Source organism: Cyclopterus lumpus, chromosome 5, assembly GCF_009769545.1.
Source record: "Cyclopterus lumpus isolate fCycLum1 chromosome 5, fCycLum1.pri, whole genome shotgun sequence".
In the NCBI taxonomy this organism is placed as follows: Eukaryota; Metazoa; Chordata; class Actinopteri; order Perciformes; family Cyclopteridae; genus Cyclopterus; species Cyclopterus lumpus.
The window spans coordinates 4,185,164-4,201,495 of NC_046970.1; the positions used below are offsets into that span (position 1 = coordinate 4,185,164).

General features: G+C 43.9%; 1 protein-coding gene across 1 annotated transcript in view; it reads right to left on the bottom strand.

The window, feature by feature from the left end:
* The window catches only part of cntn4 (contactin 4), a 118,902-nt gene that overhangs the window by 73,922 nt on the left and 28,648 nt on the right, over positions 1-16,332 (bottom strand). The window contains 2 exon segments of the mRNA XM_034532863.1: positions 756-851; positions 14,393-14,568. Coding sequence (XP_034388754.1) covers positions 756-851; positions 14,393-14,568 — 272 coding nt within the window.

Below are 16,332 nucleotides of genomic sequence, written 5' to 3' on the forward strand. Positions count from 1 at the left end.
ATGGATACATAATACTGCATAATACTTTAATTGAGCTGACATTAAAATGAGGGAGAAACGTATGGCCCAAATCAAATCAGAATTGGCAGCGTACTCCTGTGAGCAAAGTCGATCACACCACACAACCAAAATAAGAATCCCCTCAGTCCATCGCAGTGGCAGACGCAAGGTATTGATCACCAAATCAAAAGGTGCCATTGAAACAGCCGGACCGATAACATCCTCGGCCCAATGTAACGGGTCGCTGGGAGTTTCATTCAATTGTCAAATTTCAAGCAAACTTCTGAAATTCGATCTAGGTGCGTTTCCATCAACTGATTTGGAGTGGGAAAAAAAAGACGTAGTCAGAAGTTGGTGCTATGGCTGGAATCCGTCCAGTAAACAGAGTAGGAGAAGTAGCGGTTGCAAACTGGAAACCAAAAAAGCCAGCTTGACCATGTAACTCATGTACGATAGAAAGATGGAGTCTTCAGGAATAAGCTTCCACGGGTCAAGTTTTAATCGCACCTTAATTTTAGCTGGTATTGGCCTTGTTTCAAGCTTTCTGGAGACAAAGACGAGCCTTCGCCCGTTACGGGGACAATGCAGAAAAACGACAAGTCAGAACGTCGTATTCCAAATGCCCATTGGAACACGTAGCAAACATAACGACGTCATTCACTTCTTCGCCCTCTGTCAAGCAGCTACTTCCCGGTGCGTGTGCTCGGCGAATGGGTTGGACGGTCGTTCCAAAATGAGAAGGCGCGGAATCTTACCTCCGGAATGGGACGGGGGCCCGCACAGCAGAACCACTCCTTGACCTTCGCGGACGGATACGGAGCTTCTTCTGTGAGTCTTGAAGTTTTCCAAGTCTGAAGAAACAACGACAACAACAACGACGAAAAAAAACAAAAAAACACACAGCAATTAGTCAAATATAATCACAAGTCAGAGGCTTGAACACTTGAGAGCGCTTCCATGAACAAATTGTGTTTTATTTTCTGCCCTATCTCTTCTTGCTTCTTTCTCCCATTCAAGGTCACAGCCTATGGAGCCTACAGCAGTGTGCAGCGGGCGGGGAAACACTCACAACGGGGTGCCAGTTTATTATAGAGCTCGCACAGATAAACACACCGCACACTCACACAGTACCAGAAAGTCGCTGGCCTACATTTCTTTAGACGGTGGGAAGGAACTGAGGCTTAACCCTGACAAATACGGTTCTTGTAAACTCTGAGGGGCCACGGTTCAAACCCACACTGCGTGTGAGACAGTAGGGGCACACCGCTGAACCTCTGCGCCACAATAAACAAATGACATGCAAATACAGCGGTGCCAGTAGCCTCTATGCGTATCCACGCTGGTGTGAGGAACATTTTCAAGGGGGAACATTTTCGGGTGGTAAACAGCCTTTGGCTTTGCCTCGGGCCAAATCATCCCCTGTGAGCGTCTGTGTATATTGTGGATATCCAAGACTCACTCGCTCACTCTGTGATGGCGCCACAGGTATCAGAAAGAGAGTGAATTAAAGGTGTCCCGATGGGGACTTTTATGGGAAGAAGATGATTGCTTCACAAGTTTGAGGAGTCGAAAAGAAGCATAGCCAGGTATGAATCAATGGTGAAAAGATGGTGGAAAGAAGTAAAATAAAACTGCAAGTCAAGCAAAATGTGCGAGATTACCCAAATAAACAACATAATAACATGTCGTATTTACATCCATTTATTTTGATATTATGAACCAAATGGGATGCTTAAAGGAAATCATGTTGTAAAACTGTCTACGCTATATCAGGCTGGTCTCAAGACCTACGAAAAACAAACGCGCCGTAATTTGTGGACATCCCACGAAACTTTTTTCTGTATCCAAGTAATCAACAACGAAGTCGTGGCACACTGGGCAGAAGGAGGGCGAGGGCGAGGTGGAGGTGGATGGGTCCAACGAAAAAAGCACTCTCTCAGCCAGAAGACCCAACAAAAGACCGGATGCATGGAGCGAGCAGGCTTTCATGAGTGTCTTTTCGAGTGTGGATATGAATGCAGATGAACAGCACAGATGTACAAATAAATACGAAGGTCTTCCAAAACTCTAGGCACTCTTCCACATTGGAAATTGTACGCTTTGATTTTGGCAAAAATAACCAGAAATGATTGTTTACTCTTAACGGTACGTAAGGCTTAGTTGGTTTTAGTTTGTAATACGGGAATTTATTGGCAATATCAAAACGTGAAATAAACTAACATTGATAATAATACGAACCTTTCGGCTACGAAGGCGCGTGTAAAACGTTATAATTCTGACCCCAAAAAACTCGCAAAGAATGTGCAACTTAATGTACGTTTCCATCCAACGGCTGTTATGCGAATGTACGGGAAGTGGTGGGGGCTCGCTGCCTCCGGAGCACCTGGTTCCCGTTGATAAATATAGACCATTCGTGCGCTTTACATTTTATTTTCGTGGTTTTGAAGACGACATGAAGTGCGGCAGGCATGCCGCACGTAACAGAGGACATAATACACCTGCCAAACAGATGCATTCTGGAAGAGCGACAGTTGAGAGAGTGAGAACATTAAAAGAACCAGGACTATTACCGTACCCAGCACGGGTAATTGTATATGCCAAATAATGAATGGAAGCCTTGCATGACTTAAACCAGCTATGAAAGAAAAAGAAAAAAAGTGTTGAAATCAATAGTGACGCAGACCAACTAACATGAGCCAAACGGCAATCTGCTGCCCCGCTGCTAAGCAGAGAGGCTTGCTGTGGCAGGTCACACATGAGGGGTTTTAATAGCTCTGGTGGTAATCAGGTTACCTTTCATTCATCACGCCCACACCCACTGAACATTTCAAAGCTCTTCCTGGTGTGGTTTCGACGCCAGAAGTACTGTCGAAACCCAACTAATTTTAATTTCGACAAGTGATGGAAACAATACCGGGTCGCAGCGCGGCTCCGACGACTCGGCACACTAATGGTTTACATCCTGGTGGAGCCGGGGTAAATGTAATTCACACGTCACACGGCGGCTTCATGTCTGGAACGATGAGGTGGGGGAGGGAGGGCAAGTGGGTTCTTATTGGAAGCACTTTAACCCGGGAACAAATGCTAAGCAATTTAATACAAGTCTGTGCAGATATTTGAAAGAAATAGCAGAAAAAACATGAATCAATTATGACGATAGTTACACGGCAGCATTATTAAATTAGCAAAGCAATCAGGTCCTCTCGGTTGTCTATTTCCATTCCCACTTAACAACGTCTAAAGTGCATTTTTTAATTCATCCTCATTCATTATTAATGAAATTCTCATTCATTTAGCGAATCGTTTTTTTTAAAAATTCTATTTCGTTTGTACGTTCATGACGATTCGTAAATGCACTTTGAACAAAAGAATAGACATACACAGGAGGGTCTCAGATTGATCCATACATATTCTCAAAATTGGATTAATTAACCCTTAATTAACCTTGCTCTGGAACACGCAGCACATTCTCAAGTCACGGGCGCTTTCTTCTGCGGACCTGCTCCCCGCAAAAGTGCAGCCGATCCACTTTGAAGCGAGATTACTGATTAGTTCGGCTCCGAGTGATCTAAATGTTAAATTATTGGGCTCACTGATTTATGAAGAGGACTATAAGGTCAGCTAATATATGTCATATTGGCTGCAGGACAAGTCAATTAGGAACAGCCTTTAATTATTTCTTTAAACATAAATCTCCTCTTAACCCACGAACACAGTTTAACTAATAGCTATTTGAAGGCTCTTAAGCTCTATTAGGAAAACAACTCCCTCGTATCTTCTACTGGGCGACGGTGGCTCAGTGGTAGAGCAGGGCCGTCCTTCAATCGGAGGATCGGCCGTTCGATCCCCGGCTCTCGTCCATGTCAATGTGTCCTGAGGCAAATTACTTCCGCGGTGAATGGATGATGCGATAGTTCTAGTGGTGGCAGCACCTGCCATCAGTGTGTGAATGGGTGTGAATGGGTGAATGATGTCATGTAGTGTTAATTAGTCGGAAGACTAGAAAAGCCCAACACAAGTATATTTATATATGTCACTTTTAAAACATGCAGGAGGATTTGTTTCCCCCTTTCCATTTATTGATCACGCAGATGGACCACCTTAATGCCCAAAATACATCCCAGTCTGTGGGAACATTTTAGAATGACCATTTTTATTAAATAGTACATTTATAGTTCAATAAACTTCCGTCGATAGTTATTTTACTATTAAAAAAACTGTTAACATATAATTAATTTTGACAAATTATTTGTAATTTTATAAATTATGGCATTTTAACATTTTATTGTTGCACTAATATTTTACATGATATATTCAATATTTGTTAATAGTTAATAAATGGTTTGTCAACGATCTATAAACAATATTATTTGTAACGCTTTCTAATAAATGGTTTATTGACTGTCTATAATTGTTATTTGAAGGGTGCAACTGTGGTGCTTTCTTACGGTTCAGAAATATAATCATTAACAAATCCGTAATATAGTACGTCAAATGTAATATAATGTATGGAACAATAAACTGTTACTAAATAGTTTACTGATTTGTTATCATTCCTTATCAGCAACGGCACAATATATGACTTATAAACGTATTATTTAATTTTACACAACTAAATGACAACATAACAGAAATGATAGCATCACTAATCATTTGCCAACACGATTAATTATGATTTCATTGTTTGCTTAATTATACTTAACTATTACTGTACCATTTATTATATATTATTATTAAGTGTAACCGCACACGGCTGTCCTCTCCTCGGGAGTGTTTGAACCTCAACTCATTCAGGTACAGCTGGCGTTCTCGCACAGACGACACTAACTACGGATGACTTTTATTTATTTATGAGCCAGAAATCGAGGCAGTAGAGCGTTAGCCCCCAGGAGCCGAGTGTGACCGGCGGTGTTTGTGCTGCGGTCGCCCGCCAGCTGCAAAGGAAACGGAGTCACCGCGCGGCACACACGGCCCCCTTGAGGTCCGTTTGTGTTTGTGCACACGGAGCGCCGGAGTGCGACGGCGAAGGACTCCGGACTTTAAGGACACACTGAAGGAGAGTGAGAGGAGTCTGCGAATGACACTCAGACAGGAAGTCCGGGGCTTAACATCAGACATTATATTATTACAGTAAAAAGGTTAAAAACACAATTCTCACAAGCATTTTTGAAACCACGGCTATGGTCCTGATCAGGTGGTTCTCATCCAATCACGTGTGGAGCCATAACCCCCAAAAAGTAACGATTTGTGTTCGACCCACTCGATCAATTTGTTGTGTGGAATTCGTAATTGTGAGCGAGGACAGGTGATGGTGTAAAGAGTGTCAAAGTTCACGTTGGGAGGAGTATGTTTGGGTCTAAACCTAGAGACAGCCACTTGGGCTTCCCGTAGGCCACTTCCCGTACGCCACTTCCCGTACGCCACTTCCCGTAGGCCACTTCCCGTAGGCCACTTCCCGTAGGCCACTTCCCGTACGCCACTTCCCGTACGCCACTTCCCGTAGGCCACTTCCCGTACGCCACTTCCCGTGCGCCACTTCCCGTAGGCCACTTCCCGTAGGCCACTTCCCGTAGGCCACTTCCCGTACGCCACTTCCCGTACGCCACTTCCCGTACGCCACTTCCCGTACGCCACTTCCCGTAGGCCACTTCCCGTAGGCCACTTCCCGTAGGCCACTTCCCGTAGGCCACTTCCCGTAGGCCACTTCCCGTACGCCACTTCCCGTACGCCACTTCCCGTACGCCACTTCCCGTACGCCACTTCCCGTAGGCCACTTCCCGTAGGCCACTTCCCGTAGGCCACTTCCCTTACGCCACTTCCCGTACGCCACTTCCCGTAGGCCACTTCCCGTACGCCACTTCCCGTACGCCACTTCCCGTAGGCCACTTCCCGTAGGCCACTTCCCGTACGCCACTTCCCGTAGGCCACTTCCCGTAGGCCACTTCCCGTACGCCACTTCCCGTACGCCACTTCCCGTACGCCACTTCCCGTACGCCACTTCCCGTACGCCACTTCCCGTACGCCACTTCCCACTTCCCGTACGCCACTTCCGTCGTCATCTTAACCCATCTTTTCCCGCGGGGGGAAAAACTCAGGAAAGTTCCTTCCTAAATAATATACGGATAGTTTGACCTCTCCATGCCAATAAAAAGGAACTATTTTAAGAAATGTCCCCGTGGTTAAACAGACATGAGCAACCTGCGGTAATGGGTTGCAAGTGTGTTCAAAAGGTGACATAAAACAATAATGAAATCACTGAGGTTGCATACAGAGAGCATATTGCCATAATAAGATGGCTAATTCAAAGTCATTCCTGGTTCCCCTGTTTTCTATGATAAAGCACCAAGGCTACAGTGTTTATTCAGTTTATTCATCCATAATTTGTCATTCAAAGAAGAAGAAAACACCGCCGTCACAACATCTACCACGCTAAGTCAATTCAACTTGAACGTGGCGTTCTTGCATCCAGGCGTGAATTATTTACACAGCGTCAAAGTGGGAACAGGAAGTGCAGGATTAAAGCGCTCATAACATGTAGATCCACAGTTTTGATTTACGAATTTGTTTGTCCATGCTCTTTACTGGAAGGGGGGAAAAAAAAAAAGAAGAAAAGCAAGACGCCATCTCCGCACCAGAATAATTGAGCGTCTGAGTGCCGTCCATAGATGGGATGACAAATTACCTGTCTGCAGTCATTTTTACTCTGCGAATCACTGTCCCTCCAAATTATGTTTTCTGGGCTGGGAGAAGAAGGAAAAAGAGTTGCCCGTCGCCGGCAGCCGGTAGTAACCAGCTCATAAAAGTGAAAACAAATAAAAGAAGGAAAGGAAAAAGGGCAGAGCAAAGATGTCTGAGGGTGTGAATTTAAGACTCTTTCCTGGAGGTTTATGACGTGTGTAGCGCTCCATGTGCCCTCCGCTCTTAAATTAGGCCGTTTGTTTTTATAGCTTGTCATATTTCACAAATTGCTACTTTTTTTCTTTTCAAGGAACGCTGGCCGTCTGGTTTGCTCTCCGCCGTCACTCAGAGGTGATTAATGAAGCCCGGCTAATTGACTTCCCTGTTGACTGTCGCCTTCCGTCTCTGGTCGGCGTCGCTCGTCAGCGATCACCGACGGGAGCTCGTTCCTCACTTCTGCGCCTTTTGTTACAATAATTATTTTAGCTTCAGCCCATCAGTTCTTTGTACAGTAAGACGCTAGAAATATGGAAGAGCGTCTTGTCTTATCCAAACATGGCCTGGATTCGTGGGCAATTGTTGATGTCTTTCTCCGTCTTGTCGAAAAACAATCCGGCCACTCCAAAATGGAAACGGAAGCTTTTTTGTTGTTGTTTTTTTTGTAGTAGGCCCCACCACTTACTTTCATCTGAAGGCGCGATAGAAGGTTAGATAAAAGCACCCAAGCCTTCCCTAAAATACGAGCCTATAGAACAAAGTGGACAAAAGCAAGAGACATCTAAGGTACTGAATTTATTCCCAAAAAAAAGAAGAAAAAAGGAAAGGGAGAGTCTTTTTGGCATTATTTTTGGCTGAGATCAAAGCTCTTGTGATTTGTGAAGTGTGTGTGGGAGGGAGGGGAGGGGGGGGAGGGGCTGCTTCACTAAAGCCAATGATTGTACCCGTCCAGAATCTACCGATGTGGCCTTGCTGAAAGCATGCCGCAATACTGGTAAAATCCAACAGCCCCAACCCTGCCCTCCACATCCCCATCCGTCCGTCCACACTCAACGAGCAAAAGAAGCATTGTTGTGAGGAGAGACAGCAGGAGAGCGGACGGAAAGCATGATTTCAGACGCGTAGTTTCGGACATTGTGGGGGAGGGGGGCTTCCACCAAAAGGCATGCTTCTCAGAGTGCACACAGCTGTGCACGTGTTCGCTCTCAAAAGGAAGCATGAAAGCACACAGTTTGCCTTCGAGGGACGTCTCCAATAACGCATGCAGTCAATTTGTCACATAAAAAGGAACGGCGGCGAACAGAACTCCCTTTTTAGGACTTTTTTGTTGCCGTTGTTGTTTGGGTTTTTTTTGCGCCCGAGCTTACACTAAACGCCCTCGTGTCATTTTCAAAAAGGGGAGGCTGGCTAACAATGATTAATAACCTCAGAGTGAGCGAGCGCGATGCCCCATCTAGCTCAATTAGCGTTAATTATTGCAAACCTGGGCCCCGGCATTACAAACAATGATCCAGATTAGGCTGATGATCACGTCCCAGACACATGAGCTTGGTGATTTAATTAAAAGTGTTTTACAGAGGTGTTTATTCGACTTCATGGAGTTGTAGTTTATGGTGCTATTGATTTGTATTGTGCGCTTTGGGGGTCAGTGAAATGAATAAATAATGGACAAAATATTAGAAACACCCGTGAGTATAACATAATGCGATTCTGATGAAACACAAACTCAATTATTCCATTAAATTAAAAATATTGTGTTCAGCACTCGGGGGGGCATTTGCGCACGTGAAAACAGAAAATCTGAAGAAAACAAGTTATTCACAGACATTTTATGAAGTGGTAAATCCAGAGCTGAGCAACAGTGACAATTGTACCAACTCAAAACGTTCTAGTGCAGCAATCAAACAACACAGTAAAAAAAAAACATCCTTTTACCTTCAAAAAGGTAAATTGACATGTACTACAAGACATCATTCACACCCATTCATACACTGATGTGTGAATGTTAGTTACTCTTGATGTGAGGGGCTAACCTCCCATCCTCAGCTAGCGAAGCCAGGAATCGAACCACCGACCCTCTGATTGAAGGACGACCCTGTGCTCACCACTGAGCCACAGTCGCCACAGGTACCAGACCACTCCGTGGTAGCAGCCTGTCAATCACCTTGTAGCCCCGCCCAAAAGCATTCCCTGCTTTATGATGTATTTGAGTCTAAATGGGCCATAGTTCACTAAATGAACATCATGCTGCATTGAAGACTTTAAACTGGAGATTGAGACCATCAACTCGTTTAAGTAATAAATATAAAGAAAAGTAGAGTCATGTTCTTATTGACTTCTATACAATCAGACTTATTTTTGCTACCAGAGGAGTCTCCGCCTGATGGATGGATGGGTAAAAAAAACCAAAGAAAAACACAGGACTTTCGCCCCATTTTGTGACCAAAAGTCAACGTTGATTTAACACTCGGAATGGAAAAGCAAGTTTTTCGTTAAACAATCAACACAACCACACAGTTTATCTTCCCAGAAGCTGGGAACCGCCGTCATTATTGACAGATTTTCCTCTTTTCCAAACCAAGTAGTTTCCGTTGCCTCAACACGCACCGATCGCTCTTGTTGGTGGAAATTTGTAGAAAAAAAAAAAAAAAGATATCACACGAACCGCTGTGCGAGGATACGTTGAGCTCCGTTGGGCATTGCCGACGCTGCTCAGCCTTTTTGTCCCCAACAGCAATGCTCGTGACCTGAAAAAGATGTTCAGTAAATCCTAAATCGTGCCTCGGCCCCCTTGCCTCACCTTAAGAGTGATATCTTGGTAGTGTGCTGCAGATACGAAAAAATGAAAAGTTAAAGCCAGAGAGTACACCCATTAGCTATTTACACCTCATTAACTAAGTCAATATACTCACTCCACATTATCACAACAGCTGAGAGGAGTCTAGAGGATGTATTTGCATTTAAATGAGGTATTCATTTTCCCCCCTCAAAGGCTTTAAAGCCCATTCTGGTGACAGGAAGTCTCACCCCTTAGCAAAACGAGTGTCGGACACTGCTGAGACGCTATATATATATATATATATATATATATATATATATATATATATATATATATATATATATATATATAAACTCCCACGCAAAACAGGATGGTGTTTCTAGACGAGCTCCTTTTCTTTTTTTCTTGAGCGATGGCCCTTCTCGACATCTCTGGTCATGTATGTGAGAAGCCCACGCTGGTCATTCCCATTATTGAGCACGCAAAGCCTGTTCATCAGTATGAATTATGGCTGTACATCTTTTACATAATCACTGATATAGAATCGATAGACATACTAATCAAGGGCAGCGAGTATTGAGCGGGGAGCGCCCACTGCCCATCAGTTATCCTTGCCTCAGGGAGGTGGAGGGAGGGGGGGGGGGGGTAGACAGCCCCAAAGCGAAGGAGTAGCATCATCCATCAAAAGTTTGTGACACGGAGAGGGAAAACGCTGAAGCGCGGTTGGAGTGCCGCCAATTTCAAAGAACAACCTTGGAGGCGTTAACCGAGGAGTGGCGTTCTGCAGGGGGGGGGCCGGGCTTCATATATATATACTGTATATATATAATATATAATGTGCACAAATTCTGGGAAGCACACGGCTTACCAAATGTGAATATAGCCTGGGGGCTTTCAGTCGTGTGTGAATTTCAAAGCAATGTAAAGCGACTGGATTAGCCGTTAGATATCCAAACGTTTCTTTTTCTTTCTTTCTTTCTTTTTTTTATTAGAACGCGCGTTTTGAGTTAAGACCTCACAATGCAGGTGTGAACTGGGAGGACGCCGCCATTGTGCCGTGGCAACGTATCTCACCAATAATGCCTTTTTAAAAAAAAAAAAAAGATTACTCACCGGGAACAAGATTAAGACGCCGCGGATGCCCGTTTAATTAGAGAAGAGGGGCAGGAACCCCCTCGCACTCTGAGCTAAACGGCTGAATCAGAAGGCAGAGCATGTTCACTCAGCGGGGGAAACAGGAGGATTTCATAATCACACAATTCTCATTTAAATGTATTTTTCTCTCTCTCTTTTTTCTTGGTGAGAATATTATTCCAGTTTGGGATCCAGACCACATGTGGTGTAAAAGTGGAGTCTGCCTAAAAAATACATAGTAAGCTCTCCTGCAATATACACTATTATTAAGCCTGGCAGATTGAAATTAATGCACAAGTTAATTTATTCATGTAAATTTGGCCTTTTGAAATGGATACATTGTTCTGGTTGCATTCCCCCTTTTCACAGGAAGATATCTGGAATAACACATGTAGCCTCAATAAATGCATAATTTGATAAAACGGCAAGGTTGGTAATCTTCTTCATAAATATTTGTGTTGAAATTGTCATTACATTTTGACAGCATTCATTTTTTTGCTTCCTTTTTCTAGTTGGATAATCTGTTTCTGAAATTGTTTCTCTAGATTACCAACCCTGCCTTAAATTGCCTTGGGAAATAAGAAATGTGTCATCCAATGTAGATTAATTACGATGTTTCAAAAAATAAAGGAATCCCCAGGTGTGTGAAAACCTCGACAGTGTTGTTGGGTCCTGTCCACTGCGGCAGCTACAGGAGAAGAAGACCGGGAAGAAGGCGTGAAGACGGACGCGTTAATCGGTGAACAAAAGCGCCTTTTTCTGGAGTGCAGAGTGGCATCGCCGCTGGAAAATGGGCCAGCAGAAGTGCTCTGTTGACACGCTGCTGAATGCCACAAAACCGAGGAGCACGCTAACGGCATCCTTAACCGTGACAGGCTTTCCCATTTACCGGGCAAACGCCAGCCTCTATACTGGAGTGACACATTTTGAAACGCTATGGTCTTACGCAGCTGATATGCTAACGTGCTAATGTACAGTTTACTATTTACACAGCCGGCACACAAAAAGCCATGTTTTTTTTAAAAAACGCTCTACATAAAGAAGTGTGTTTGTGGTCAACTCTGCAGGCCGAGTTGGTCTCCGGTCACTCGTCTAACATTTAATTGACGATTCCGTCACGTGATTAGGAGCGTCGTCGCGCACACGGGGTCCATCTTGAAGAAAGACTGCTGGTGAAGCAATCGAGACGCATTGCTTCCTCTATCACGATGCCGTCGCACAAAAAATAACCTTTTAAAACATGATTTTTTTCTTTTCTTTCTTGCCCTCCTGTAACGGACCCTTTGCATCGGGTAAAAAAAAAGAAAAGAGAGTGGCAGCATAAAGTTACGGTTGCGCTCACAACCCAAGCTGCTGTCATATCAGCTGCAACATATTGGTCAATCTAATCCATGTAGTGCTCTATATATTGGATGTGTGCCGCATCCATCATGTAGTGTCTCCAACAGCTGCTGCAGACGTGCGGAAAGACGCACACAGACAACTGCGGATGCTGCGCAGTCTAAATTGAAGGCGTCGGTTTTTATCCAGTTCAAGTCTGAAGTGTTTTGGTTGGGGGCTATTTTCAGACGTGCATTAATACACATTTAGGGGGCATTCAAGGCGGCGCATTTTGGACCACGTTCTTTGTTCTGAGAAAAAAGAAAAAGTCACCCAGCACTAGCATTATCTACAGTGGCTACCCAGACTTGTTTTATTGTTGTTTTTTTGTTCTTTTTGTGGGATTTTTTGACAATGAGAAAAGTCATCCTTTAACTGTCAAAAAATGTTGTCCTTGTATGTCAAAAAACACCATACTTTTGGGATTAAGTGCGAATCAAAATTCCCTTCAGTACTTTCATTTATTTTAACAAGCGTCACAATTCAGTCAAATATGAGTTTTTTATAATGCTCTAAACAGGATATTCATCATTACAGGAAGTAAGACGCTCTTAAGACACCATTTTTTGACAATCCTTCAAATCTCTTGACTATTTGACCTTTCAGGTGCAGCGGATGTGCTTTTTTTGTCTTTCTTTTTTTTCTTTTTAAAGCTCCAATGTGATTCCCTCTTCACCGCCGGGCTTATTAGAAGCTGTGAGCGGGCTCACGGTCTCTCGTGTCAAAATCAACAGTCAAATTACGCGTAAAACTAATTACCACGGAAAGGTCACCGTCTTTACTGGAGGGAAATAGGATCGGTGCTGAAACACCACTTGCACCGAAAGGAGTGCATTTGACTGATGGTCTGCGTTCACAGCAGCGGAAAATCACCGCGCGCCTCTCCGCAGGAAGAAGAAGTCTCGCACTTCAGTTCACTTACGTTGCCCCAAAGAACGACATGACACTCTACAGTAATGCCAGTTGCCCTTTAAGTTATTCACTTGAACCTCCACCATTCAATCACGCCGTGCAATTAATTAAGCAATACCGAGATTTAATAAAGGAGATAGATGACAGTCGGTCATACGTGCATCCCCTGACCCTGACTAACAACTGAAGGATGGGAAGGTCAGCGAGCCCGACAATTGATGGAACTGTCATTCCGATCATAGTGGAAATCCACCAGCAGAATCAAGAGTGCAGATTGACTTCTCACTGGTCCAGGAGACCAAGCGAATGTCCTGAGACGTATCGGTGGCCTTGTCCCCGGACGGCAAAACACTCGGAATCTAATGTGAGCGAGTGATCACTCACTCGCGGTTAATGTCGTCCTTTACGCCTGTCCGATAACTCGCATATACAGTGGGCACTTATTGACTTCCTCCTGCTTCAGGAATATGAAGTTAGAGCCACCGGGATCCGTCAAACGGTCTGTCATCGCGCCGCTCGCAAATCGGTAATTAAAGAGACATTCATCTGCAAAACTGATAGTGCTGACTGCGCACTTTGTACTTTGTAGTGGTCGACAATATGGCGTACGTCGTGTTGCATTCCTCTGCGAAGTGCGTACGCTGATTTATAAAGGCGAGTCAAATGTTGCATGTGCATTGGTGGAAGGTTCTGAGATACGTCTGCTCTACTTCAGCGTTGTCCATTGTCTGGTATTTTATACCCCGACCGTAATCTGTATATTTCAGTGAGTTACATTTTTGACTATATAAGTACAGATTAGTTACAGATTGTTTTATGTATTAATATTTGACACACTAACATGCAGTTATAGATCAAGCAACCCAAGAGTATAGAAATTCAAATTATTCTAATTTGGAACAGACAAAAGACTACTGTAACACGCTCAAAGGGTCTATTCTGCATAATACATATTTTATTGCTAAAAAAAAGTACATTTTGTTACCAATACTTCTCTTTAAAGTTGCACTCAATGTGTTTGTTGCCACTTGGGGGCAACAAAACCAGCCGAAAACACAGCATCGGGATATTATTACCACATACAGTTGATAAGCGAACACTTTCATTAGAGAGTTCATTCACTCATCGTGCCGACATGGAGCATCTGGACTGGGAGTTGTCTTAGTTTTCATCTTAGAACTTTAAGATACTTATTCTACCACTGGTTCTTTGATGGTAGATAGCAACACTAGAGGCAGCTCTATAATTTACCCATCGCTCTGAGTTTTCACTTCACTTGGACTGGTTTGTGTTTGATCTTCCGTGATGACTTAGAGTAAACTCTAGTCGGCACACAGAGGGAGTAACTGGTTCCCCGGAGATCTGTTTCCATGTTTGTCATATCATAAATTAGAACCCACCGTGGTGGTACCCTGAGGTGCCACCGACATGCCTTTTTATGTCTGCTTTCTCAGTAGAAGTTCAGAAGCCCCAAAAAAAAGTTTACCTGGAAAGACGGGAAAACAAACTCACATGCAAAGGTTAGACTGGCCTCTCGGCTGACGATGGTCCCGAAAGAGTTGGAGGCGAGGCACTGGTACGTTCCAGCGTCTTGGTCTTTGTTCAGACGGTTGATTCTGAGGTTGCCTCCAGACAAGCTGTAGTGAGATCCAGATTTGGGACTGATTTCGGTGCCATTCAGTTTCCACCTGTAAATAAATGAATGCAGAAAATTAACATGCAAATTAAAAAGTTAAACATTGTTCAGCGTGGACCCGGAGGGAGGAGGGGGGGGGGGGGGATGGACACATTCCAGACTACAAGAAGAGGAACGTGACTCGTACGTTTGATTCATTTCTTTTAAACGGAAAAGAAAGCAAAAAGTGTCGCTGTTAATCTAAGCAGCAGTGAACCGCGGTGGTGCCAAGGACTCGACTCCCTGAGAACAGATAGCATTGCGGGCCATCCGTCTTGCCGTGGCCCCGAGTCAAAGCGCATGAAAACGCAGCTTAATCATTTATTGCGCGACGATTAAAAAACAAATGCCTGCAACTTCGCCGTCGGCGCTTGTGCATTCCAGACCGGTCCGCGCGATAATCGTTGGCGTGAGGCGTGATCAACGAAGGGCGTAATTCACCTAAAACGGCGACAGATTCTTCAATTAACGGATGCCTCTTATGAGGAAGAAAACGCAGGTGGGAGGGAACTCAGTCGTATCAGAACAAAAAACGCCAGCCAAAGACTAAAGTAATTAATAAAATAAGCGATCTGACTCTGTTATTTGTTATTTTGATGTACAACCATTGCCGCAGTAATGGACTCCGCACGGATAATCAAGCATGAAAGGATAATTTGATGCCGTAATGGAAAATGGACAATGCAGATATTTATTAGGACCCAAGGTGATTTGGCGGTTGATTATTTCTTCGGGGAGAACTTCTGCTTTGATTTTTTTGCTTTCTTTTTTAATTGTCCCAGAGTGATTTTAGGTTCAGCTGGGGGGAAAAAACAGCTTATTGTTACACTTGTAAAAGAAAGCAGCTTTGGTTTGAAAAAAAAAAAAAAAAAAAAAAGGGGCTTTGCTAAAGCCTTTTGTACAGTAGACAGAAGTTGCTACAAAGCTGTTTGTGTCCACGGCTGCCTAACTCCCCTTAGTGTGCCAATTTTGTGTCCCGAGGCATAAGAAGCTTTTTCCTGCAGTGTGGTATTTGCTCTCTTTATTACATCTTGTGTAGCATGACACACCTAGAGGATGGACACATTTGCTATTAAACAACTGGATTCGGTGAAGGATCATCACATACTACACAATTAGAAGCTGATTGCACAAAGAAACCAATTTAGACTGTGTTGCCTACCCGCACCCGAACGTCTCACTTGTGGTGCCGGGCAGTGCAGCACTCAGAAAAGCGCTGCGACAGACTTTTGTCTTTTTTCCTTTTAAAAGACAAAGTGTGTGTAGCACAATGGTCTTCTTTGGTTCAGTCATAAGTAAGTGGCCGCTCTCAAGAGCCTTATTACTACACACAATAGAGAGGAGCCTGAGGGGGGGTTATGGTGACAGCAGTCTCACAGGACCACAGCAGCGATTCGTTTGCAGCCGAGATGGAACAAACTAAAAATCAACATAAATATTTCGCGGACAAGTAACAAACAAAAAAAACGCTGAGCGGACAGCATCAGCCCCAGATAATGGCTGCTTCTGAAAAAGGGGTTTCATCAAATATATATATATATATATATATATATATATATATATATATATATTTTTTTTTTTTAAAAACCTGCAGCCTTTTCTCCATAATTGCTTCGGAGCGACTCGGCGGCATTGTGTCCGCAAACGGTTAAATTGGCCGACAGCTTGAAAAACCAAATGTTGTGACAAATATTCTCTCTCCGACGGCTGCCCATTGGCGACTGATCACGCTCCCGCGTTGGAAAAGGTCAGAGGGGGGACCTTAACCCGCCGCATC